This window comes from Perna viridis, chromosome 4, assembly GCF_037379345.1.
Source record: "Perna viridis isolate PV_CMFRI_1.1 ecotype Kerala chromosome 4, ASM3737934v1, whole genome shotgun sequence".
Taxonomy (NCBI): Eukaryota; Metazoa; Mollusca; class Bivalvia; order Mytilida; family Mytilidae; genus Perna; species Perna viridis.
The window spans coordinates 26,317,767-26,343,361 of NC_142448.1; the positions used below are offsets into that span (position 1 = coordinate 26,317,767).

At 33.9% G+C, this 25,595-nt stretch overlaps 1 protein-coding gene across 2 annotated transcripts in view; it reads right to left on the reverse strand.

Annotated features, from left to right (window-relative positions):
* Positions 1–13,553: 13,553 nt before the first annotated feature.
* The window catches only part of LOC148619508 (4-aminobutyrate aminotransferase, mitochondrial-like), a 29,193-nt gene continuing 17,151 nt past the window's right edge, over positions 13,554–25,595 (reverse strand). For both annotated transcript variants that reach the window (XM_088579475.1, XM_088579474.1), the window contains 6 exons: positions 22,929–23,077; positions 20,607–20,744; positions 19,861–20,028; positions 19,258–19,404; positions 14,910–15,021; positions 13,554–13,940 (listed from right to left, as the gene is read on the reverse strand). In XM_088579475.1, the coding sequence (XP_088435601.1) occupies positions 13,780–13,940; positions 14,910–15,021; positions 19,258–19,404; positions 19,861–20,028; positions 20,607–20,744; positions 22,929–23,077 (875 nt within the window). In that variant the 3' untranslated portion in view covers positions 13,554–13,779. The remainder of the gene's footprint in view (positions 13,941–14,909; positions 15,022–19,257; positions 19,405–19,860; positions 20,029–20,606; positions 20,745–22,928; positions 23,078–25,595) is intronic.

Genomic DNA, 25,595 nt, shown 5'->3' on the forward strand with positions numbered 1-25,595 from the left:
CGTGTGTTGAACTGTGCTATACCTGAAGTCAAACCAAACACTTGAATACACTGATAGTTGCTGCTTCTCCCCAAAGTTTATAGCTTTTTAAGTAATGGTGACTATTTGGCTTAAGAGTCTCAATAATACATCACCGCCATCTTCTTGATGGTGATTTTAACGAGGTGAAGATGGCTTTTGAAAGTTGCAAATAACCAAATTGCTTACTTCTATTATCATTAGTAAAATGACCCATCAAATTCAGAGAACAACAATTTATTATCTTTGTGGCTAGGATTATGTATTTTGGCATGGGTTTTTCAGTTGTCGTTTCTGACTTGACTTATTTTTCACTCTATCTGTTCTATGGATTTTTTATTTTTATACTAACCAAACACCAAATATGCCAGACAGTCATCCTGCCTACTTTTGCCCTATTCCATCTCATAACAAAAACATGTATACAAAGCTACAATGATATATACAACACATTATCAAAAACATGCATACATGTGTGTATAATTTTTTTTTAGATGCAACATTAAGGGAAGGTAAACTATCTGAAGGATACATACTCTGAAATATTTATTCAATTTACCTCTACATGTTTATTTTCAGTCATTAACAATTTATGAAGGTTAATATTTAGGCCAAAAAAAATAGTAGTATTATTTCCTGCTACCATCAAGAAAAAAATAAAGTAGAGAAATTATTTTATTAATAAAATTCATTTTTCACTGATTTAATGAGAAACAAGTTTGCCAATGTCATAACCCTTCTACCTTCAAACTTCAATAGGAGTATGTGGTTCAGGGTGCAAATATAATACCAGGCCACACACACCCAAAAACAGCAACAACAAAGGAGAAGGGGCAATAAAGGTACTTATTGGTCTCAAATCCAACTGAAAATTAATCATGTTGATTAATCTAAGTGTGAATTTGGCAACTTTAAACCATCACAGATTAGAAAGCATAAAAACATAAAAACTTCTGATATTTTTGCATTAAAAGGACAGAAAAATTACTTTAAGTTTATCAATATTCAGATATTCTGTCAAATTTGTACTTTTTTGGTCACTTTCTGGTCATATTTTTTGGCAAGGAAATGGTGTCCGCATCCAAGAAACAACTTCATAAATAGTGAATACATTCATTTTTAGATATTTTAATATCATATGTGAAACTTAAAAGTTGTTCCTTTGGTGTGGTCTTAGTTTTCTTTATGTAAATATGTCCAAAAAAAAAAGAAAATTTTCAATTCTTAGCAGTCTTTGGTAAATGACGTAAAATTGTGGCACCATAATGATGTCATTACAATGAACTAATGCGACAAATTTGTATTTATCCTTACATTTATATATTTTACTTAATGAATGTATTCAATTTCAGATTAGTTTATACGCAGTAACCTAATTTGGGTCCGTTTACGCTAAATAATCCGGGAAGTGGATTATGTTTCAGTGTAAATGAACCCAAATTAGGTTATAGCGTATAAACTTATCAGAAATTGAATACATTCGTTATATTTTAATTTAAAAAAAAGATATATCCATCACTTTTATTGACACTGAGTAAACAGCAACTTTAATTTTCCCGCCATGTAGTAATTCTAGTAAACAAATTGGCCGCCATTTTAAAATCAGCGACAAGACGCTGTCATTTCAACACTGGGAAATGTTCAGTTATTTTCCAAAATTGAAGACAGTTTTTAAAGCAGGAATTTGACATAAACCCGGTGGACATAAAGTTAGTTAATAATTTAATGGCACAAAATCGTTTCAATGTTACAATGTGACTGAAAACGTTGTTTCGGATGTTGACAAACAAAAAGTAGTTCCGTAAAAGGTGGGCTTGGCCTAAATAGCAAGTTAGTCTATACAATAGAAACAATGTTGATTTTTGTCAACAAACTAATCAAAGGGCAGGATTCTCATCAAATTAAAATATTATGTTATGAACAACTTTCATGCTATTACAATAAAGTTGATATTTTTTGGCAATATCCATAGCTTAATGCTCCTACATCTTTGCTCAAAGATCTGGCTAAGAATGTTATGTTCAAAATATACTGTATCTGATGTCTTGATATGATAAGGTTCACATTTTTCTGTTTGAGGAGTTGATTATCAAAGGTAACTAGTATTTTTACACATAACAAAATAATTTTGGCCGTACAATTTTATCATGTTGATTTCTTTGGTTTCTTCCATAGACATTTGCGTCAAAACAATAACCGAAGTGTACATTAAGTGTGTAGATCTTTTTAAAATTGTACAACAAGGTGCCATATCACCTGAGTAAGGGTTGGATTGCTGTTATGGTTGTGACTTGAAATGTGTAGAAGTAATGGGTCAAAAACAGACATTTTCATAAGTAAGGCTTGAATTGATATGCAGTGTTTTGAAGAAATATAGAATTCGGGACAACCATTTTCATGATAATAGTTTGACCATAAGTGTATGGATCTGTATAAACCACAATAGGAAAATTGGATGGATTTTGGTGGTTTGTGATCTGAACTGCTTAGGAATACGGGGCCAGAAATAAGAATTCTCAATATATCGGGGTAATAACTTGACTATAAGTGAATAGGTGTCGACAAAGTTGTACTACAAGGGGTCATACCCCTGATAAAAGGCTTGGATTGACTTTCAGGGTTGTGACTAAAACAATTTAACCTTTTGAGGCCACTTAGATTCTGGTCGTTTTCTTATCCTGTGTCAAATATTTTATCCAAATCAAAATTCAAAGTTCTGCTGTCGTATCAAGCTACGCCCTGTGAAACATTTAATTAGATAATGATACATTGCATGGTCGGTTGTGGTCGGATTGCTGTACCATACAAAAAGCTATGATTTGAGCGGTACCCGGACTTAGTATTACTACACTTCACATTTTATATATACTTTACGCTGGCGATTGAAACGTGCATACCGACTTCCTTCATTTTCGAATTTATTTTATCGCTAAAATTTCATTTGTAATTTACGTGGCAACTTAATTCTGCTTACATTTGTACACACCGCCATATGATATAGATACGATTTTGTGTCATATGGAAATGATTTTTCGTTTCGATACATAATGTAGGTATCTATAACAGTCAAAACACGTTTTTTGATTGATAATTATTGTACACCAGTAAATAAATACTCTATGCTTCCATTGAGTATCTGAAATTACAGGCTGAATTTTATTTCTCAACTGAATCAGAACAAAACAGTGCCCACAGTCTAGCTGATCATCACCATTAAATGATAACCCACATATCTATCGAGTACCACAAAATAGTACATTTGAACTAGCCAGTTAGTACTCGCGCTTTGACTGAGGCTCACTATATATATAGGTGTTCGTTTCTCATCCAAATAACAATATGTCACATCTGATATGATCCAGGAACTTTCGATTATACGTAGCGATATGAAAAAAAAAGTTAAATTTGGGCCTTTTGGAACTGAATTACAATTAATAATGAAATAATGTTTATAAAAGCTACACGGACAGATGAACCGAAGTTTTTCCTATATACCCCCACGTAATGTAATTTTGGATAGAGGGATTTATGACGTTCTTACAACTTTCAAATATTTTGGTTAGAATAGTACTATGATGTGTCAAACATATCGTCGCAAACCTAATTCAGAGGTGTATTTAGCCTGAATGTAATGTCCATACTTGCCTGATCTGAGGGTGCGAAGCCAGTTGTACCTTGTGAAGCATTTAATAGGTTTTTATATTTTTTCAACGTTAAAATGAAATGAATCTGTGATGTTATATTTATCCTGCCATTGTTTTTGGGTAACGGACAATCATAAGTTTCTTAAACGTTTAAAATTGCGATAATTTAACTTTTCTTGGCGAGACATTCATGGGCTACCTAACGAAACAGTAAAATTATGTTTGTTTATTTTATTTTGTAGATTGTAGAAGTTAGGGTAGGATTTTATGGTATTTAATCCAGAAATTAAAACTTTTTCTTAAACAATGCTCTTACAGTTGTGTATGGTAACCCCAATTCTCAAAAAGGCCGTAGAATGCTTATAACCCTAACAGTGAACAGTCACCTTATGACAGCCCATCCGAGATTTTTGTAACTGTGCTTTTGTGTTAAGGGGTATTTTTTTATTCTTTATTACCTCATATGTGTTTTCTGTTATTTAGATGTATTTCTCCTCTATTTCGTATCCTGGTGATGAAAAATAACTTGTGTTTCATCTATTAAAAAAACGAAGAAATAACAAGGATTTCATAAATTCGCAAATATTTTAAGGTGTGTTTAATGCAATTATATAAAGAAAAGTTGGGTCACTCGGCTAACAACATTTTTGCTATAAAATGGATAACCAGAGGAGTAAAAAAAAATTGACCCAAAAATGATTGAACAAGAGCAGAGAACATCCGTGGTAAGTTTTATTGTAAAGTCAAATATCAATCATTTATCAATTCATCGTTTTGCATTTCCATCGAGTTTTTCTGTCATTACACATTGTACATTTCATCTGTGCTTTATATTTGATGTATTTCCCGCTGTGTTGTACCAAAAAATATTTTGAAAAAGTCGCTTATTGCGTATTTCATTTTCATCCAATTTTATTGCATATCTCGGTCTCGTCACATGGTTTCCGACAAAATCAAACTGCTTGGCGCCTAAAATGAATAACAAATGGTATTAAATATCTTTAACTTGCATAACTGCACATTATAAGCATGGCACACGAAGCTCCGTCAATTCTCATTACTTTTAACTGGTTACGAAATTCCCGCCCGTGGTAGTTCATGAAAAATCGGTCACAAGATCGGACGTGTTCGAAGATTTAATATGTTTTTGTCGAAAATTTTGCTTAAAACTTTGGAATATTTAATTTGGGGGTGGGGTCAAGGGAATCAAGATTCTCACGGTAATTAGACGGAAATAATCCAAGGATAACGAATAAAAAGCAAAAGTGCCACACTCCACAAAGAACATGAAAAAGGCCAAAATAACAACGGGAAATGGACAAGTGGTAGCCTTGTAACTTCCTTTTATAAATTTTGTATAGGAACTTAATTCTAAATGACATTTTGGATCCGCCCATGAAGCTTTACGCGAGACGAACAATACTGTCTTCTCCGTTGTCAGTCAAATAAAACTCACGTTTTTTATATACATGTACTGTTTACAAAATATAATCATGAAATTACAATGCTTGTACAAATATCTATTGGGATTAAAGGGAAATATTCCGATCGCGAACTCAATGTATCAGTGTTTCATAGAAATAAAAAAAAACTTAAAATACGTAATTAAAATTTAGCGCATACCAACTCAATCGCTTTTTATAGAAATTTCAGCCATCAACATTTCCTTGCATCCATTCATGCAAGCATCTCAATTCAATGGATCTGGTCGATGGCAATTGGATATGTTGTTTCGTAAGGGGAAGAAACCGTGTTCCCGTCATATACTCTTTAGAAGGCACCTCTCCTGGCAAAATCATTTCCTGTTCTACAAATTTATTTTCTCCTATTTCTGTTTCTCTCATGCAAGTCGGTGAAATTGAAGTCGATGATTTTTTTGTTTCTACTGATGTGTAAATGCATTCAGATTCACCAGTTTCATAGTTTTCGAAAGCATCTTCATCTTCAATATCAAAGATTCCCACTATGTCTTCACCGTTGGCGGTATAGATTTCATGTTTAGTATCCTGATCGGTACTTGAAAAGGAGAAAATGCTGTCAATGGAGACACTGTATGCAGCGTTTGATTGAAAAGAAATGAAACTTGCGGAAGTTGATATTGATGTTTCCCAGGATCCAATAGACGTGGAACTTTCAGATCTAGAAACCGCTTTAATATTTTCGGTGACGAGTGGAACTGATGGCACAGGAACTGCTAAAGGCATTATCTTGTTTCGCCTGCCTACCTTCCTCAATCGTTCAACGAAACAACCTCCAAGTTTTCGTCTTTTCTTAATTCCGCTTTCATTTATTCTCCTTTTATTGAACTTCGTGCAGCTGATACCCATGTTTTAAAAATTATATTGATGAGACGGCTTTTTTATGTTTAACTTGCAGTCAGCGTAACGTTCCCGAAATGCATTTTGTAGAGACGTAGTCATGTTGACGACGTTTGTTACGACGTTGAGGTTTTTACCTATCGCCTAAGGTAGTACAATACAGTTAGATCATTTCTGAAAATTTGCTCTCATTTTGTTGAAATAAAACTGTTTTAAGGCAGTCCGCACAGAAATTTCTAGTGTTTTGCCATACAAAAAGTGCATATTTTTGAAATCCTTGGTGTGTGGAGGTTCAAGTCATTAATATGTAATTTAGTGATTATCATAAAATCCAGTAACCATGCTAACATACTGAAAAAAATATTAGTGAGTTTTAGTACAAATCAGGGGTGCCTTTCCAAAACTAACAGCCAATTACTATGTTTTATAAAATATCAGGCACTTAGACACTACCACAGGATGAAAGCATGCATGGAGTAGGTGGAAAAGGGGTATAAATAATAAGACCCTTTTTGATTCATTCTCTCACAATTTTAGTTCCAAAGGTTCGTGCGAAATAAGGTATTTTTAAAATCAGCCATCTGATGCTGAGGAGAGAACCTTGTACGGCAGGGGACTGTAACGTTCCGGATACCATTCTTCCTTTAAATTACACCTGTTTACCATTACATATATTACACCTGTCTATGTATAAATGCTTAACTACATTTAAACAATATAACCACCAAATTTCAACTTTTAATATTAAGTTTTACAAAATTTGACGGGGGTAACTTGGTGTGCGAAACAGTGCGCCTTAATGTTTCTGTATAGTGCACCCTAAAAACGAGACGGAGCTATGCATATATGTGGGAGAGTTGAAATTCTTACATTTTTGGAGTAAATAGCATTGTAGATACGAAACACATAGTATTTGGTGTGAACAGTCATGACCAAAATGCAAATGACACAAGTACATGTGTGTAACTGAAATGAAAAATCTTATAACAAGAACTAACATAAGTCACAAACCTTCTTCAATAGACATTACCCCAGCTTTTGAAGGCGTTGGAGAAAGGTTCTTCTCCATCAAACATTTCTGTGAATCAGAGGATCACGCATATGTTTATTGATACATGCAACCACATTATTTATGCCGACAAAGCACGCTTTTTCAGTAATGGAATCTAAGCCAGAAAGCCTTGTGCAAGTTGTCAAAACACACTTTAATCCGATTCTCGATCTCAGTCAAAGAAACTATCAGCAGTTCACTATTCGATTGTCCATGTTCATTGTTATGTGTGTCTGTTTTCTCTGTCTAATCTTTATCCCTGGATTGCATTCTCTTTTGATTTCCGCTAGAATCTTGGTTCTCTTGATACTCTTTCAACCTAACTGGGGTGCAGGACGAAACAGACCTGATACAAATGAGCAATCACCATTCAACGCAATGTACGTATGCAAACATTGCCATTGTGTTGCATTCTTGTATAAATGTATGACAGTTTTATTTCTGAATTAGCCAGATGTTCCAGGTTGAAGGTTACTTGAAATTCTTTTCATACTTTTTAAGTCGCTAAAATTGTTAGCGACTTCTTGCACTCGTATTTTCAGTTCTTACATTTGCATATGATTTGCATAATTATGTACTACTACTCAACATTATTTTGCTGATCGATGCCGTGTTTACAGTCATAGCTTCATAGTTCTAGCTTCGTGCCTCTTAAATGCCATATACATACACGGGTGTTTTTTGTCTGAGGAACGAAAAAATACCCGCACCAGTTGTTTTGATTGAAAAACATTTGGGTCATCACGATTACGAAAGAGTAATCATATCAAGGGAACCAAGATTCGGAGGTCACCCGATTTCAGAGCATTTTAGAGCATATCGCATTCGTGCCATTTCGGATGTTGAAAGCAAGCCAAATTCAGTGGCAAAGGATAGAGCTTTGCGCGGAATGCCTGTCTATATAAAACCCAACTATCAGAAAGGTATATTTAATATTAAACAAAACCATTCCTCGGTATGATTAAAAGTGGATAGGAATTATTTTAAGACCGTTGCAAACATATTTTTATGTTTCATTTATATTAAATTAATATTCAAATACCATTCAAATGCATGGAGATTTTGTTAATTACCGAGCAATGAGGTCAGTACTAAATGCAAAACATTTATTCGTGTAAAGGTACCTATAAAAGTACTCGATAAAAGTGTTAGAATAAGTATGAAATAGTCAATTTTGCATTGCAATGCAGCTTTTCTAGATCCCGGAAGTAAACAATGAATTACAGATTGGTCTTCGGATTTAAATGCATTCTACTTCGGAAATTCCGGTTAGAAAAATTAAAGTAGAACAAACTTGCAGACAACATTAGAAAATGATGTATGTATCGAAGTCAAATCTACTTGGCTATCTTTTGATTAACGTTGGTAAATCCTCCTAGTAAAGGATTGTCAATCATTATGGTACTAGGTTACTTTCGCTTGACTACTTTACATTTTTAATACAAATGGTAAGAGCATAGTAGACAATATGCTAGTGTCACGGTATTAATTACATTATATTAGAAATTTTACGGTACATCCACCAACTTACACTATTTACTTGTAAAGAAATTAAAAATGGGATAAAATCTCTTAAAAACAGCGGGAATTTATATAATTTAAACGAATTTATTCAGGCCGCATCAAATATATTGACTCAAACTCTAACTAAACTCTTCAACAAAATGATAAACTCAGGCCATTTCCCAAAAATATGGAACATCTCCTTTTTGACCTCAATAAATCTGGGGCCAGTTAAAAGTGGTAACCACAGAGGAGTAAGTATCTTAATTGTTCACTTATCTTCTACAAAAAAATGGATGTGATTACTTAGAGACGAATAATCTTATCAGTCAGAATAAGAGGTTCAGAAAAAAAACTGTTGACCATATCTTTATAATATGATGAACAATTATTAATAAATATGTATATATAAGAGTAATCAAGGGAACCAAAGTTATAGCGGTAATCAAAAGATGTAATCCAGGGACAAAGACCAGACATGGAAAACAGACATACACAACAAAGAACATAAGTAACTAAAATCATACATACAAAGTAACAAAAGTAAATGAGCAACTCGGACTCCACTAAAAACTGGGAGCATGGACCAGGTGCACCGGTAGGGTAAGCGTTCTCTGCTTAGAGTGGAAAGATTTTAGGAAACCATCAGACAAAGTCTGGAGATTCTAGTATAATCTAATATAATATCATTTTCTCAAATTAAAATTTAGAGGTATAACTGGAAAAGTTCATAACCTATACATAACCACTCGCTACAGCTGCAAAAGCTCATAACAATATATACATGTTGCCATCCATCACTTGCAAACTGAGGAGTCAAACAAGGAGATAATGGTAGACCCACACTTTTTAGTATATTTGCTGATGATATAAGAAAACATTTTGATAATAGTGTTACTGATCCTATCAAATTAGGTGATCAATTTTTAAATCACCTGCTGTATGCAGATGACCTTTTGCTGGTCTTCAGCAGTGTATAGTCTCATTTCAAAGCGGACGTACTTTGAATTTAATCTTGATCTTTTCTAAAAGAAAACAAAATGAAAGGAATGCATTTTATTTTTATTATGGGCCAAATTCAATTGAAATTGGTAATTCATACATTATATTGTCAAATACTTAGGTGTAGTGTTTTATATAAATGGAAAATTTAGAGAGTCTGTGTCAAATCTCTCTGATAAGGCAAGGAAGGCATACTTACTCGTAAGATTTAAGCTACCTGTCTGCTAAATCATTGCTATAATTGTATAACTATGTGATAGCCCCTATTTATAACTTATGGTTCTGAAATCTGGAACCACATATCTGATTTTAAATCAAATATCGAGTTTCTGGATAAGACACAGTTCGAAAAAAGCGTAAATACACTGTATTATTTCAAAATATTGTTGGGTTCAAAGTAAGTCATCGAATATGGCAGTAAGATGTGAACTAGGTACACTCCCAATATACATATATATATACATGTTACTCCTTAATGTCTACTTACTATTACCTGTGAATAGACAAATGGTCCACATTCTATTCTATGGGCTGCTTTTGAAGCTGAACTGATAATGTTTTTTTTTCTAGCCAAGTAAATTTCTGGCCAAAATGTCGAAAAGAACTCACTCCTTAATACTTCCACGCAAACTTAAATGTTATTAAAGAGGAGGCATCGGGTAAACTCACGTGGGTGAACTGTTTTACAATTTTTTTTTTCAAAATTCGAGCAACGACACTATATATTTATTAGGTGCTTAATTTTAGCTTACAAATAGAACTTAAAAGCAATTTGACTACAATAAGAATTAGTGCCCATTCATTGGCTGTTGAGTCTGTTACATGTCCCAAACCTAAAACTCCACGAAATGAAAGAATTTGTAAATTCTGTGGGAACAAATATCATTTCTTGTTTAATAGTGCCCATTACAATTCCTACGAAGTAAATATGAAATACCCGAAAATATTTCAGATGAATCATTGTTAGAATTCTTGAATCCAAATTCTTTGAAAAAATAACGAAGTATATTCATAAATGAAGCGTCTAGAAACAGGAACCACCTCTGTCTAGCCAATATTGTAATATGAATTAGTATGACTGAGTGTATGAAACGTTAGTCAAGGTTGGATATATATATATAACAGTATTACAAATATATACAAACGATGGTTTTTTTCAGTCTACATATGCTATATATTTACATTATAATAATCATTTCTGTATTCAGGTCAGCACTTTGAGGAAATCATACATTCATCTCACACTAAAATCAACCACAAGAACGATAATTCTTGCAAAGTGCCAATTTCATGTACATTCTATATAATTTTTTCCCTCAAAAGCGCAACAACCAAATCAAAAATTAAGACTGGTTATGTCAGCAATAACTGTTTTTGTACAAGAAATATGCATGAATCACCTTCTGTCTGATTTTTTAAAAGACTGCTACTTAACTGTTTATAAATGTAATGTTTATGCATCGTGTTTAGATCACACTTCTTGTGTGCTCTTTCCAATAATTTATTGAATTGAATTGAATTGAATTGATAGATACAAATAGACTGAATTTTGCAATTAAGCTGATTTTTGTCAATAAATTGGAAGATTTACCAGAGGCTTCATATACCTTATGGTTGTAATATCTTCCGCAGAAAAGAAGTTACAACGACATAGACGAGATTGAATTTTGAAGTTCACGGATCAATATGTTACCATCGTTATTTCGAACGAGAACCTGATATAAATATGAGACTTATTACTGAGTATCTTTTCTTAAAAAGGTTCTGACGACTGGCACTTGTCTCAGAAAAAATCGACCCTATTCAACAGGGACTTGCTCCTGTTATATAAAAAAATAATGTAAAAAATCAAATGTTATTAAGCATATAACACTCCTACTATCAAGTATGCAGCCCGACTAGTATACTACACGAATACTAGTCGGGCTGCATATATTTGATAGTAGGAGCAAGCCCTATGGTTACAGTGAAATACAATTAATGTTTTCTCAAAAAATAAAAACTAATGGGTTTATATTGAAACCATGTTACCTATTTTACATATATAGTCCATGAAAAATCACAATTCTGACCAATTTATATACTGGTAATTGACAAATTACAGAATGATATACACAATACACTAAAATACTGTTATTTATCTAAAACAGTTCTATTTTAAGTTTCATATCAAATCAAAATATTTTCATATAAATAATCCTACATATTTCAGAATAGCACTGAAATTACCAAAGAAATTTTTGTACCTCTAAATTCTCAAAAGGAGGTAATCATTACATTTTGACAGGTTAAATCTTTTGAAAAAAAAACATAAAATAAACTTACCGGAAGTGGAATCAGGCAATCTTAAAACAAAATTGAACAGAATTTGAAGGATTGTCACTTTTTTCTTAAATAAAGCAACCACGGGCCAAAATAATATGGAGTAGCTGACATTTTTATCCCAGCGGGGTTGTTGTCTCTGACATATTCACCATTACTACATGTATTCTCGTTATAAATAAAAAAAGAAGTTGTAAATGAATCATGAAAAGTTTACGGACAAAATTTGGTGAAATTCTGTTACAAATGCTGGTCAGATTATTTTCATATTGAAAGAGAAAGAAAAACCAAATTTAACATTCATAATCACCATGTAAGCACCTTCTGCCAATCATTGAAAAGCAATTATCTTCCGGATAAGCAAGGTAGGATGAATACGACCTGCTTCGGCGTTGATATGCAGGGAAAGAGTAAAATCTGATTATACAAGTCGTAATTTCAAACCAAAAGATTCTTTGTTTAAAATACTTTGTTTTGCGGTTTTACAATATGTGAGAAGGTTAAAAAAGATATCCCATATAATCTGTAATCTTTGATCCAGCCAGATAAAGCCTGAGAAACTGGAGTCAGTGTTACTAGACAATACATTACATGTATGTAAAACTTAACATTATTTAGTTTAATGGTCGAGATGCCTAAGAATAGATTTGCTCAAAATAAAGACACTAATACCCAGTGTATTTCTGGGGGAGCAGGTTGTGCCAAAAGTAAAATAATTGATAAAACTGTACCAAATAATGGAACTAAAACTAAAACTGTACCCAATAATGGAATGGAAACTAAAACTGTACCAAATAATGGAACTGAAACAAAAACTGTACCCGATAATGAAACTAAAATTGAAAACTGTACCCAATAATGGAACTGAAATTAAAACTTCCAAATAATGGAACTGAAATACGCCAGGAAGATACGCACTCCATCTTTCAAACAGGTCCTTCTATATTCTACAAAAGTAAAAAACAGACGCTTCTAACAGCGAAGCATGAAGGTATGAATTCATACCCTTTGTTAGTCATTGTCTGTCCCTGTTTTCGTGGAGTCATTGGTGGTAGTGTACAAGCATACCTAGAAAAAATACATGAACTCATGGTTTTGTTATAAAGTTGAATTTATTCAATAAACATATGCACTTTTGGCAAGGTATAGTGGCAGTACAATATGTTACAATTACAAATGCACCAACTGTGTGTGCGTACAGGTGCATGTGCAATAAATTGCTCATAATATATAAATAGATATATTTAGGCAAAAATATTCGATGTTATGAAATTTAACAAATTTATAAACCTTTTGAGTGATGTACAAATAATTATAACTATTCCCTTCGAAAACATACAGGAGGCCACTTACATACCTTCCTAAATATAAGTTTAACTGATTGATGCGTTTAATAGACTCCTTGGAATCTTTTCATTCTTTTGCATTTGCTATGGAAAAAGTTTACTATAACAAGAAACTGCATTTTGACAGATAATTCTTTCACACCTCAACAGTCAATTGATATTCACTCTTCTCCTGAGAGAGGTAATAAATGTGCAAGTCCTTTAGTCTGTCATAACTCTATCATTTTGATCATGGTTGAAGCTTTTTGGTAAAAAGGGTATACAAACTAAGCAATCATGCATCATTTTATTAAGCTTAATGTGATTCCTTCAATAAAATTCCATGTAGTGACAATATTTAGAATGTAAGTTGTTTTTTTTTTTTTTTTTTTGGTTTTTGTTAGTTTTGTTTGTTTTTCTTTCTTTCTTTTTTTTTGTCATTATATACATTATCAACTGGTCACGATTTAAATACCGTATCACATCCTGCAATTATTTTTGACTTATTAATATTCTTTTGAGATTTTTTTTCGTTTGTTTTATATTCATGCTTTTAAATTTAGATACAATAAAGTGTATGCTTTTTCTTTATTTGGTCACACTGCCTCTCTTTCAGATGCCCTATCCTGGCTCTTTTCGTTCAATTCACTCAATACTGAATTTAGCCTGTCCAGGAAGATGTCCACGTGATATTTATGCAGGGTAAGAGTGGGTCGGAAACGGATTGATTTTGTCCCACAAGAACCAGTATGAACACCTGCAAAAGAATATGCTACACAACAGGTAAGTTGCACAAACGCAAACCAAACGAAACATCCAAATGACTTTACTTAATCATGATACCTCTTTCGGCTTCAAATCAAACCACCTGCGCTGAGAATATTTTCGTTATTTTATAGCACTTGCAACTCTGACGTACTTAACCTCTTAATATGCATTAGTAGTATGTTTTAAACTGGAGAACAGCTTCGCGCATATTGTCCATGCCCTATTGGAGTGATACATATAATTTGCCTTCATAACAGATTGTTGCCAAGTGTGGCAGGTAATTGCAACAATGGTTTAAGATGCTTCTTGTATTTTTTTCTGTAAGATATATTACGTCTATGTATTATGAAACAGTTGCTTTATGAAACATTCCCGAAGAAACAACAAAAAAATCATAAACTATTGGATCTTCCCTTGGTACGATCAGTACTTGTTCCAAAATAATTTACAGATCACAATATTCCGCTTCCAAGCCGACTGCTTATTTATGAAAGACTCTATCCTTTATCCATATATAGCCTGGGTTCATTCCATACATTTTTAATGAAAAAGATAAACAACACTAGAGCGAAACGTTTGAGAGCAGACATTAGGTCATAAAAGTAGTCAACATAATATTAAAGGGGCCGGAAAAAGTTCACGAGGCATCTGATAGTGGATTATTTTGTGGGATCATTGTATTTCAGGTCTTTTATTTTCAATTTGATGTTTTCGGATTTCTCCTCAATTTATCTCCTTTCTGGACCATACTTTAATACAGCATAAACGTCTACTTCACAAGACCTGCCTATATTTAACAATACACAGGTTCTTTATGAATTTCGCGTTTCATTTCCATATCAAAATTATTGAAATGACATTAAGTGGCATGTCACGGCTGTGCAGTCTTTTTATTTTAATGACCACTAAGTGATTTGAAGATTTTACAATATTATATGTCTTTTTGACACTTTCATACCTTTTTTCCTGAGATTATTTATTACTTTGTCCCTTGTTTCAGATGTAGGCAAATCCATCGATCCATAGGACCCCAGGCCTCTTAATCTGCTAATCAAACATGGGTACTTATCCTACAACATACATGTATGATAAAAAACATATTTGTTAGATACATTAGTTCTTAGAACAAAAAAGTACAAAATGTCGGCAAAAAAGTACCGAAGCGTTTGCATCGGGATGATTCAAGTATTTCGGCTTTATTTCATGAGTTAACATTTAGGTATTTGCATCTGGATGATTCAAATACCTAAATGTTAACTCATGAAATAAAGCCGAAATACACAATGTAGCTAACGGAATAAAAAAAGATTATACATAAAAATTAAAGATAAGGGAATCAAGACGTCAAACGAAAACACTAAGACACTAGTCAGCAATATGAACTCCCACAAAAAAACGGGAGTGACATTAGATGCCCAGTTAACTGAATCACGTAATTAGTAATCTAATTGTCAGTTAGATGCCCCGGAAGGGTAAGTATATCTTGCTCCGCCAGTGGCACCCCCCCCCCCCCCCCATTACAACTGAGTATAATCCTGTTATAATTTAGCAACAATAATGCATCTCCCCGATACCGTCAAACACTATTCACACTAGAGCGAAATCGTCCACTTTAACTAAATATCATGATGTAAACATATATAATGTATAGTGAATGAATTAGAAGTAATGGAAACATAACCAGAATTGACAAAAGTAGATTGAAGTAACAAAAATATCACCATTTAACAAACACCATCATCGATTTTGTAACCGCTGGAATTTAATCTCGAACATGATAACACAAAGCAATAAATGATGCCATAAAAATTAACATAGGGCGAAAAATTTACTTGGGCATAATATTTACTTGAAGATTCAAAAGAAATAAAATGAATATCTCTCCGAACGACATAACACGATAACACGGCTGTTTAAAATAGATTTTAATCAAAATATTAATATTGATAATTTTAGCCGGAAGTGCGTACGGAAATTCGTGTTCCTTGAATAAAGTACATATTAAAGTATAACTGAATTGTTGGTCATATTGCCTTTGACAATTGTTCGTGTACTGATCATGAATGAAACTTGTTCCATATGAAGACAGGAAGTGAAACTTACTGTACAATATCAAACATGGTTCTAACTAAAAATATACAATCAATTTAGGTCATTTCCTACTTTTTTTTGCACAATTTCCGTAACCTCTGCGTAAATATTATCATAAACAATACAATAATTATATCCTGGCTTCAGATTGTCTGGTTTTGACCTCACAAAAAAAACCAAAGTTATAATAACAGGCTCTGTCTTAAGTGTGAGAAAGTCTGTGGTATGCTCAATTTATACTTCCGCGAAGAAAATTCTTTTGTTCTATTTAAAGCTCTTTCTATATATCAAACATACTACTCAACTGTCATGTAGGCAGAGGTATACGGTCGTAAAAACTAAAATAACTTAAAATTAAACAGATATTTATATACCTTACTAGGCCATTCCGCTTTCATCAGGTCAAAAGTTGAGACAAATTGCATAAAATAATTATTTAAGAAATAAATCACGGAAACTCCTTTTTATCATTGTGTTACCACAGGCAGGTCATTTCTGTCGCACTGTTTTACCAAGGGTTATAGGGAGGAATTAAATAACCACATAAATGGCTATTCCGTGGTAAAACAATGAAAAAAAATAGAGTTTCTGTGATTTCTTTCTATTCGAATAGGACTAAAAGGACCAGTTTATTCATATTTATAAGCCTATATCTTGCATGAAATGCGGGTGATGTGTTGATCACCTTTTTTTACCATGGCTATGATTTAAAGAGCTGTGAAGCACCTAATATTAGAATTAAAACTAAACAATTCTTCCTCCTAATCCTTCCTTGTATAATTCCTACCAAGTCAATAATTATCTCATTGGTTAAAACCAGGCTATATGATTGTTGTATTGTGTATCATAATAATGATGCAAATGATCCGGAAATTTTGCAAAAAATGGAAATGACTTAGTAATAAATTGATTTGTTATCCGTAGTTCTGTACCTGCACATTTTTTCTAAAATTATGGTATTAATTTTTTCTACCTGATATGTTCTTTGGTTGGCGAATAAAACTATCTATCTGTTTAATATATCTACATGTATATATCTATCTATCAATCTATCTGTCTGTTGTACCCCGTGTCTCTGCATGTACAGACTGTATATATCTACCTATCATCAATCTATCTATCTGTCTGTTGTACCCTGTGTCTCTACATCTACAGACTGTATATATCTATCTATCAATCTATCTATCTGTCTGTTCTATCCTGTGTCTCTACATGTACAGACTGTATATATCTATCTATCAATCTATCTATCTGTCTGTTCTACCCTGTGTCTCTACATGTACAGACTGTATATATCTATCTATCAATATATCTATCTGTCTGTTGTACCCTGTGTCTCTACATGTACAGACTGTATATATCTATCTATCAATCTATCGATTTGTCTGTTCTACCCCGTGTCTCTACATGTCCAGACTGTATATATCTATCTATCAATCTATCTGTCTGTTCTACCCTGTGTCTCTACATGTACAGACTGTATATATCTATCAATCAATCTATCTATCTGTCTGTTGTAACCTGTGTCTCTACATGTACAGACTTATATGACTATCAATCTATCGATCTGTCTGTTGTAACCTGTGTCTCTACATGTACAGACTGTATATATCTATCAATCAATCTATCTATCTGTCTGTTCTACCCTGTGTCTCTACATGTACAGACTGTATATAACTATCAATCTATCGATCTGTCTGTTGTATCCTGTGTCTCTACATGTACAGACTGTATATATCTATCTATCAATCTATCCATCTGTCTGTTGTACCCTGTGTCTCTACACGTACAGACTGTATACATCTATTTATCAATCTATCTATCTGTCTGTTCTACCCCGTGTCTCTACATGTACAGACTGTATATATCTATCTATCAATCTATCGATCTGTCTGTTGTACCCTGTGTCTCTACATGTACAGACTGTATACATCTATTTATCAATCTATCTATCTGTCTGTTCTACCCTGTGTCTCTACATGTACAGACTGTATATATCTATCTATCAATCTAACTGTCTGTTGTACCCAGTGTCTCTACATGTACAGACTGTATATATCTATCTATCAATCTATCTATCTGTCTGTTCTACCCCGTGTCTCTACATGTACAGACTGTATATATCTATCTATCAATCTATCTGTCTGTCTGTTGTACCCTGTGTCTCTACATGTACAGACTGTATATATCTATCTATCAATCTATCTATCTGTCTGTTCTACCCCGTGTCTCTACATGTACAGACTGTATATATCTATCTATCAATCTATCGATCTGTCTGTTGTACCCTGTGTCTCTATATGTACAGACTGTATATATCTATCTATCAATCTAACTGTCTGTTGTACCCAGTGTCTCTACATGTACAGACTGTATATATCTATCTATCAATCTATCTATCTGTCTGTTCTACCCCGTGTCTCTACATGTACAGACTGTATATATCTATCTATCAATCTATCTGTCTGTCTGTTGTACCCTGTGTCTCTACATGTACAGACTGTATATATCTATCTATCAATCTATCTATCTGTCTGTTCTACCCCGTGTCTCTACATGTACAGACTGTATATATCTATCTATCAATCTATCTATTGTACCCGGTGTTGTTTACTTAGTTTGACTACAATTTGTTTATTCAAGTTTCATGTATGTTTATAGGTTTTTGACAATGTAACTTAATGTCAACAGTTTACTTGTTGAGCCAATTCAATGATCTATTGAAATACAAAACATGATAGCAAATAGTTCACCATGAAAATAAAATCTAAATCGGATTTACATGTAGTATTAGATATGTTCTTGGCTTTTTTTATCCTTATTACATGTATTGCTTATTCATACATAGCAGTTGTCATTTATTTTTAAAGGGCTACCATAATCAACGATAATTCTGACAAACTTGGTAAAGGACATCATATAAATGATGCTAGATTGTTTAACAAGTTTGAAAGGTATCCATACAGGGATTTCAGATAATGTAATACGATATTTTAAAAAGAACGTGAAAGTACGCAAAATGGTGACGATAGCTAACTCTTAGTTTTATGTCGGTGGGCTTATGTTTAGTGTTGCTGTTTTTTGTAAGTGGTACTATTAACTGAGACATTGATATTTGCCCTCTATCAGACCATCGACCCGCCGGACTATTTATTGGACTGTCGGAAAACGAGGTGTCGGACTATCGAGCATACTCAATCTATTTTTATGGGTACCTGTAAATCATTCAGTCCATTAAACATGTAATCTCCTGTGTCAATGACACGCTCCAACAATTTCTCTTCTTGGATGACCTGGACCACCGACTCCAACAATATGATCCTTGAGGGATCACCAATCCATGTGTTGAAAATTCTGAATGGCTACAAATTGAATAGAACATAATTAAGAAAAGTCGTATTTGGTAAGATTTCAACTTTCCTTGCGGCATTGCTAGTACTTGTCACGCATGCTCATCAACTACCTAAAAATGAAAGAACCTTGTATACGTGGAGAAAACCAGTCCATTTATATTGAGTTTTCTATCTGGTTTTGTTTCGGTATTATCTATTGTTCATTTTCTTTACCTTAATGTCTGTGCTCCTTTGTGCCCCTTAAAATTGTAGCTAAGAAATCGCTTTGACATTGTACTCGTTTGATTTCCTTTCAACTAATTTTAAGTTTTTTTTTTTTTTTATAAAACAAATGAAAGACTAAGATTGTACATCACAATCCATATTTAACCATATATTGAAAGTAAAAATGACATATCCATATAAAATATAATGCAAGTGAAAGGAAACCAATAACACACTATGCATGCTACAAGAACAGTTTACCTCTTGTGGTCTGTAGTGTGTCTTGTAATAAAATCCTCCTGTTAACATTTTCTTACTGAAAGCAACTATATCAGGAGGCTCACTCAGGTTGAAATGTTCATGTGCCCACATTTTACCGGTAGAACCACACCCTGTTTGCACTTCATCTATCCCTAAGCTGACATCGTGCTGAAACAGTATGTTGGGATACTAGCAATTAACATTTAGTCAGACTTTTATAAAGAAAATTGCCAATTGGACCAGTGACGGATCCAGAAATTCTGAAAAGGGGCCGGCTGACTGGCATAAGAGGGGACCACTCCAGTGATTTTTAGTGTTTTCTATATAATCAAGTGAACCTTTCGAACAAAAACGTAGCCCAAGCGCCCCGCCCACCCTGAATCCGCTTCTGAGGACACGGATGCCCTAGCCACGTGCAAAAATCCAAACGATCGGTAAACTGCAATGTATGCTTGATAATGACGAATTTCATAGGCACATTCTATACAAACTATTATGCTACAGCTCCATACCAAATGCAAAAATCATTCCTATGAAACGCTTCGAACAAAAGATGTAAGACGTACGTACATTAACTATTTATTATTGTTCTTTCAAAAACATTAATTTCTGCAAATGGACGATGGCTGGAAGCTGAATGCTTCAACCAACTGAACCACCTTGGCTGAAAGCTGAATGTTTCAACCAACTGAACAATCTTCTTACAAAGTTAATACACTCTTATATAACTTGAAGTAAACGCATACCCTTTTACAAATGGCCTGTAGTCCCTGAAAGAATTCCGGTGATGCGAAGTTGTCGCCTCCCTCTGCTTGTATTGGTTCCACAATACATCCAATCACCGGTCTCCCTGCGTTGTTCCATTTCACTATCAGATCTTCTGTCTATGAAAGTATATATAAATTTTACTCTCCTTTTTTCTACTTTTCCCACATTTATTGAGTTCAGAACTTACACATTCCCTTAAACATCTGACTTAGTAATAATTATGTTAACCAAATTGCTCTGCGTGTACAAAGAGTAATTAAGGGAACCAAGGTTATAGCGGTAATCAAAAGAATGTAATCCAGGGACAAAGACCAGACATGGAAAACAGATATACACAACAAAGAACACCAAGTATTTAAAATCATACATACAAAGTAACAAAAGCAAATGAGCACTTAAAACTGGGAGCATGGACCATGTGCACCGGTAGGGTAAGCGTCCTCTGCTCTTCTAGAAACCCCCGCCGAGTTGCTCATAAAAAGTCAAGTCCGGGGTAGACAAACGAGGAAAGGAAAACGATGCCCCGTTGAATAAAAATCAGTTTTCTTTGTGCAGATCGATACACCATAATGATCCACGAGTTCATGAAGACGACCATAAAACTTCTGTAGTGATGACTTCAATCTTGTAGCAACATAACCATGTTCCAGAAGAGTTGTTAGAGTTCTAGCGCGATACAAAAAGTCAGCGTAGTTTCGGCGAGCTCTAGCATAACGTATGAGTTGTGATATGAACACTCAATACGCAGGTGCTGAAGGAATGTTGCCACAAATGAAAGGAAACTTGACAATTCTGTATGAAAAGTCACCACGTTTGTCGTAAAGTTTGGTCAATAGTTTTCCTTTACTATCGATTTCTAAGTATAGGTCATGATATGAGGCTGACTTCACAGCGTCTGTAGTATCCTTTATCTCAAGTTCTTTGGGGTAGATGCGATGTATCAAATCCCCGAAATTGGGATTGTTTAAAGATAATACGTCATCTATATAGCGGAAACTGAGATTAAAGGATCTAGCTAAACGATATTCTTTCTTTCGGATCAGATCAGCTATACAGTCAGCCTCATAAGAGTGAAGGAATAGGTCAGCAAGTAAAGGAACACAATTTATTCCCATTGGAAAGCCGACCACTTGTTGAAAAACACGTCCACCACACTGGACAAATATGTCGTCGATTAAAAATTCCAGGATTTTGTAAACATCTTCCTCTGTATATTTGGAAGATGATTTGGAATTATTTCTTACAAAGTATGAGGAATCTCTACCAAGAACTATATATTTGTATCTACGTGTACCATCTTTTTTGGAAAAAACAACGATGTATAATGTTTTTAAGTCGGGATTTTAACTGAGTATTGGGAATAAAAGTATACAGTGTTGAAAAATCATAGGCTTTAACGCTATTATATTCAGATAACAGTCTTGAACTGATTGTTTCCAAGAGATCTTTGGAATTTTTCAGGATCCACATTGAATTAATTCCACTACGGGAGTAACACGTGTAGTGGTAGGACTGCAGACTCTCTTTGACAGTTGAGAGTATAGAAGTTAAAAGTTCTGAAAGAGGTTTGGCGTTACATTTTGCAAATCCAGCTATGAAACATTGTTTGTATGGATTGTTGTGGAGTTTAGGAATCCAGTACATAGACGGTAAATCACAATCATCGTCCTTGGTAGAGAGACCATAGAGGATAGCACAGATTTATGGTTTTCCACAATCTCTTCTTTGGAAAGTGTGGTAGCAGTAAAGGTTTAATCACTGGTATTATTTCCTATGTCTACCTCAGATAATAAACACTGGATGTAAAACGTTTTGCAGAAAAAAACAATGTTGTTTTGGGCTATTGTCTGCTAGTACGACAACATATTTGTCATGTATAGTAGACAATGTTTTTGCTACATCCGGATTTTTGAAAACTGATGTAGCTTTTGCACTCATTAACTTACTTAAAACTTTCATTCGTTTCAAAATTAAAGACCTCACGGCCTTTAACCACTCTGACAGAGAATCAATGTCTTCTTGTTCTCGTTTTTTTCCCATAGTCCTCAACGGCATCCATAAGAACTTTAAAGTTATAATTAAAATCAGTAAATACCAACTAATCTCTGGTAGTTTTCTATTTTGTGATTCGTTCCAGCCGGTGGTATCGGAGATTCGTAATGGCTGTCCACTATTCGTCTGTTTATATTTCTGACGAACTGTAAGTAGATGTGAGGAGGGTTCGAAAAAAAATACATTTAATTATTTGTTATTGTCTCCTTGGACTTTACTTATTTGTTCGTCTATGTTTAAAGTCATACCTCTTCTAGACATCTTTTTTCTTCAGCCTCGTTTTCCCTGAGGAAATCTTCGAGTGGATATTTCAGTGTTGGAAATGGCGCTATTGGCCATTCGGGCACAGGAAAATCTAGTTTGTGGATTGTTTTACTGTGTGACATAGCTAAAGCACCTGAAATTCGGGAAGATCGTTTGGTCAAGAAAGTTATATTTGTTCTCATTTTATTGACCTAGACCAAGAATTTTATTCCTGCCCATTTTGTCTTCTAATTGACTATAAACACTTTCTTTTACTTAACTTTGGTGGCAGAAATATCTTCGCAATAAACGACAAAAAACACCAATACATGTACTACCCAACATTATCACACTGAACATTAAAAGAACTGTTTTGGGGTATAAAACAAATGTTAACTTTCGAGATATATTTATCTGCATCAAAAGTTTTGGCATCTACACACCATACAAGGTTATTTACCGTTGTTCACTACCATAGAACTTAGTGAAACTCATTATATAATAACATGAAGTTGCACGCATTGTTGAATATGATTACCCCTCTTATACAGAAAGATGATATCGGACAGCACCAAAAATCGCTTACAACGAATGTCCTATCTATTTAAAGCTGCATACCAAATTTGAAATCAATCCAACTATTAGGAGTCAAGATAATTGCGAAATTAGCAAATTATTTAACATGTCATTGCGTTTACGTATATTCCCTTCAAGTTGGAAACTGGCAAATGTAACCCTTGTATTCAAATCGGGTTCTCAAAACGAAATAAACAATTACCTTAATAATGACATCATAGCCCAAGTTAAGCAGCATAAACACTTAGGTCTTACAATATCTGATGACAGTGGGTGGAATAGTCATATTGATATGATTACAACCAAAATATATTGCGAAAATTTAAAGTAATTTTGGATAGACAGATAGACAGACCCTTGAAAAAACTTTACATAACTTTTATTACACCGATTCTTGAATATGCCGATGTAATATGGGATACAAACACTGCTATTCTAAAACTCGAAGTTGAAAAGATTCAAATTGATGCAGCAAGAATAGTTACAGGGGGTACTAGATTAACATCAATTAACAATTTATATATAGAAACTGGATGGCAGAAATTATGTGTTCGGCGAGAAAATCACAAATTAACACTAATGTACAAGATTTTGAACAATATGACACCACCTTATCTTCAAACTCTGTTTCCTAACAGAAAAAACCAAATCCATAACTACCCAACTCGTAATTCTGACCTAATCCAATCAGTTTCAGGTCAAATCCTACATGCCAGACTTCGTCTTCAGTGTAGCGAGCTAAATAAAGATCTATTCGACAAAAATATTATTCCATTCCCATAATGCCAATCTGAATCTGCGAACCACTTCCTACTCCTTTGTCCATCTCTTAGAAGACAACATATTTCAGCACTTCAACTTCCTGATCAACTGACTTCAAATCTTCTCCTATTTGGATCAGATGAGATGTCTGATGAGTATAATGTTGAGATGTTTACCAAGGTTCACAATTTTTTGCTACAGAGCAAACGCTTCAAACAACAACCTAACTTACACAGTTACTAGTTTGAATAATTTCAAAAATTCCTTACGTCCAGAGTAAATACATAAAGCATTAAATATCAAACTCTTCGCTTTGCAACAAACTCACCAAATGCACGTTATAAGCACTTAAGCACTACTTCCTTGAGCAATGCTATATGATATAAGTATTATTCATGATTTCAGGAGACGGATTGATACAAGACTTTAAGTCTTGTTTCTGTACCCTGTGATTAATTTGCTCTTGTTCGATTCATTCTATTGTTTTGGTTTGATTTAAAATGTGCAAATTAGTTAACAATATGTTTAAACTAAGATAATTGTGACAAAATTCGGACGGACGGACAAGGTGATTCCAGTATACCCTCACCCTACACTCATAGAGTGGGTGAGTAATTTACATACAAACACGGAGATACTACAATTCATCGCGTCAAGATAAATTAATTTAGCAAAAGTGAATGCATTTTTGAAAGTATTTATTCCGGAAATATTCATAGTTGTCGGAACTTGAGTAAAATTAGATAAAAAAAATACGTTTGACGTCATTATATATAGGGTATGCAAGTCTCGTCATGTGACCCCGTGATTTCACGAGAATGGGTCCTAGTCTAACATTCAAAAGCATGGATATAAGTCATTTAGAGAGCATTGAGTTCAGTGTTAAAAGCAAAACATCTTTTTGTGTAAAAAATATCGATAAAAATGACAAATGTCTATTTCTACATGATAAAGGTATTAAGAAAAAACATAAAATAGAAGATTTTGCATTGTTATACAGCGTTCCGAGTACCCAGAAGTAAACAATTAAATGCACACCGGTCTTCGGTTTTCAATACGTTCATCGTCGGAAATCCCGGTAAAGAAAAGGAAACCAGAACGAGACTTACATACCCTATTTAGGCAACCTGTCGACTCCTCGTTTAAAACCCACCACTACCCCCATCGACCCCCATTCTTCATGAATATGTATACAACGATTCTGCTGCTGTTTTGTTGATTTTTTCAGAATAGTTAACCATGATCTCGATCGTTCTACCAATGTAGCACAAAGACATTTCAGAAACGTGAAATTTAGATATTCGTTGCTCCAGGATCCATACCAATGGAGCTGG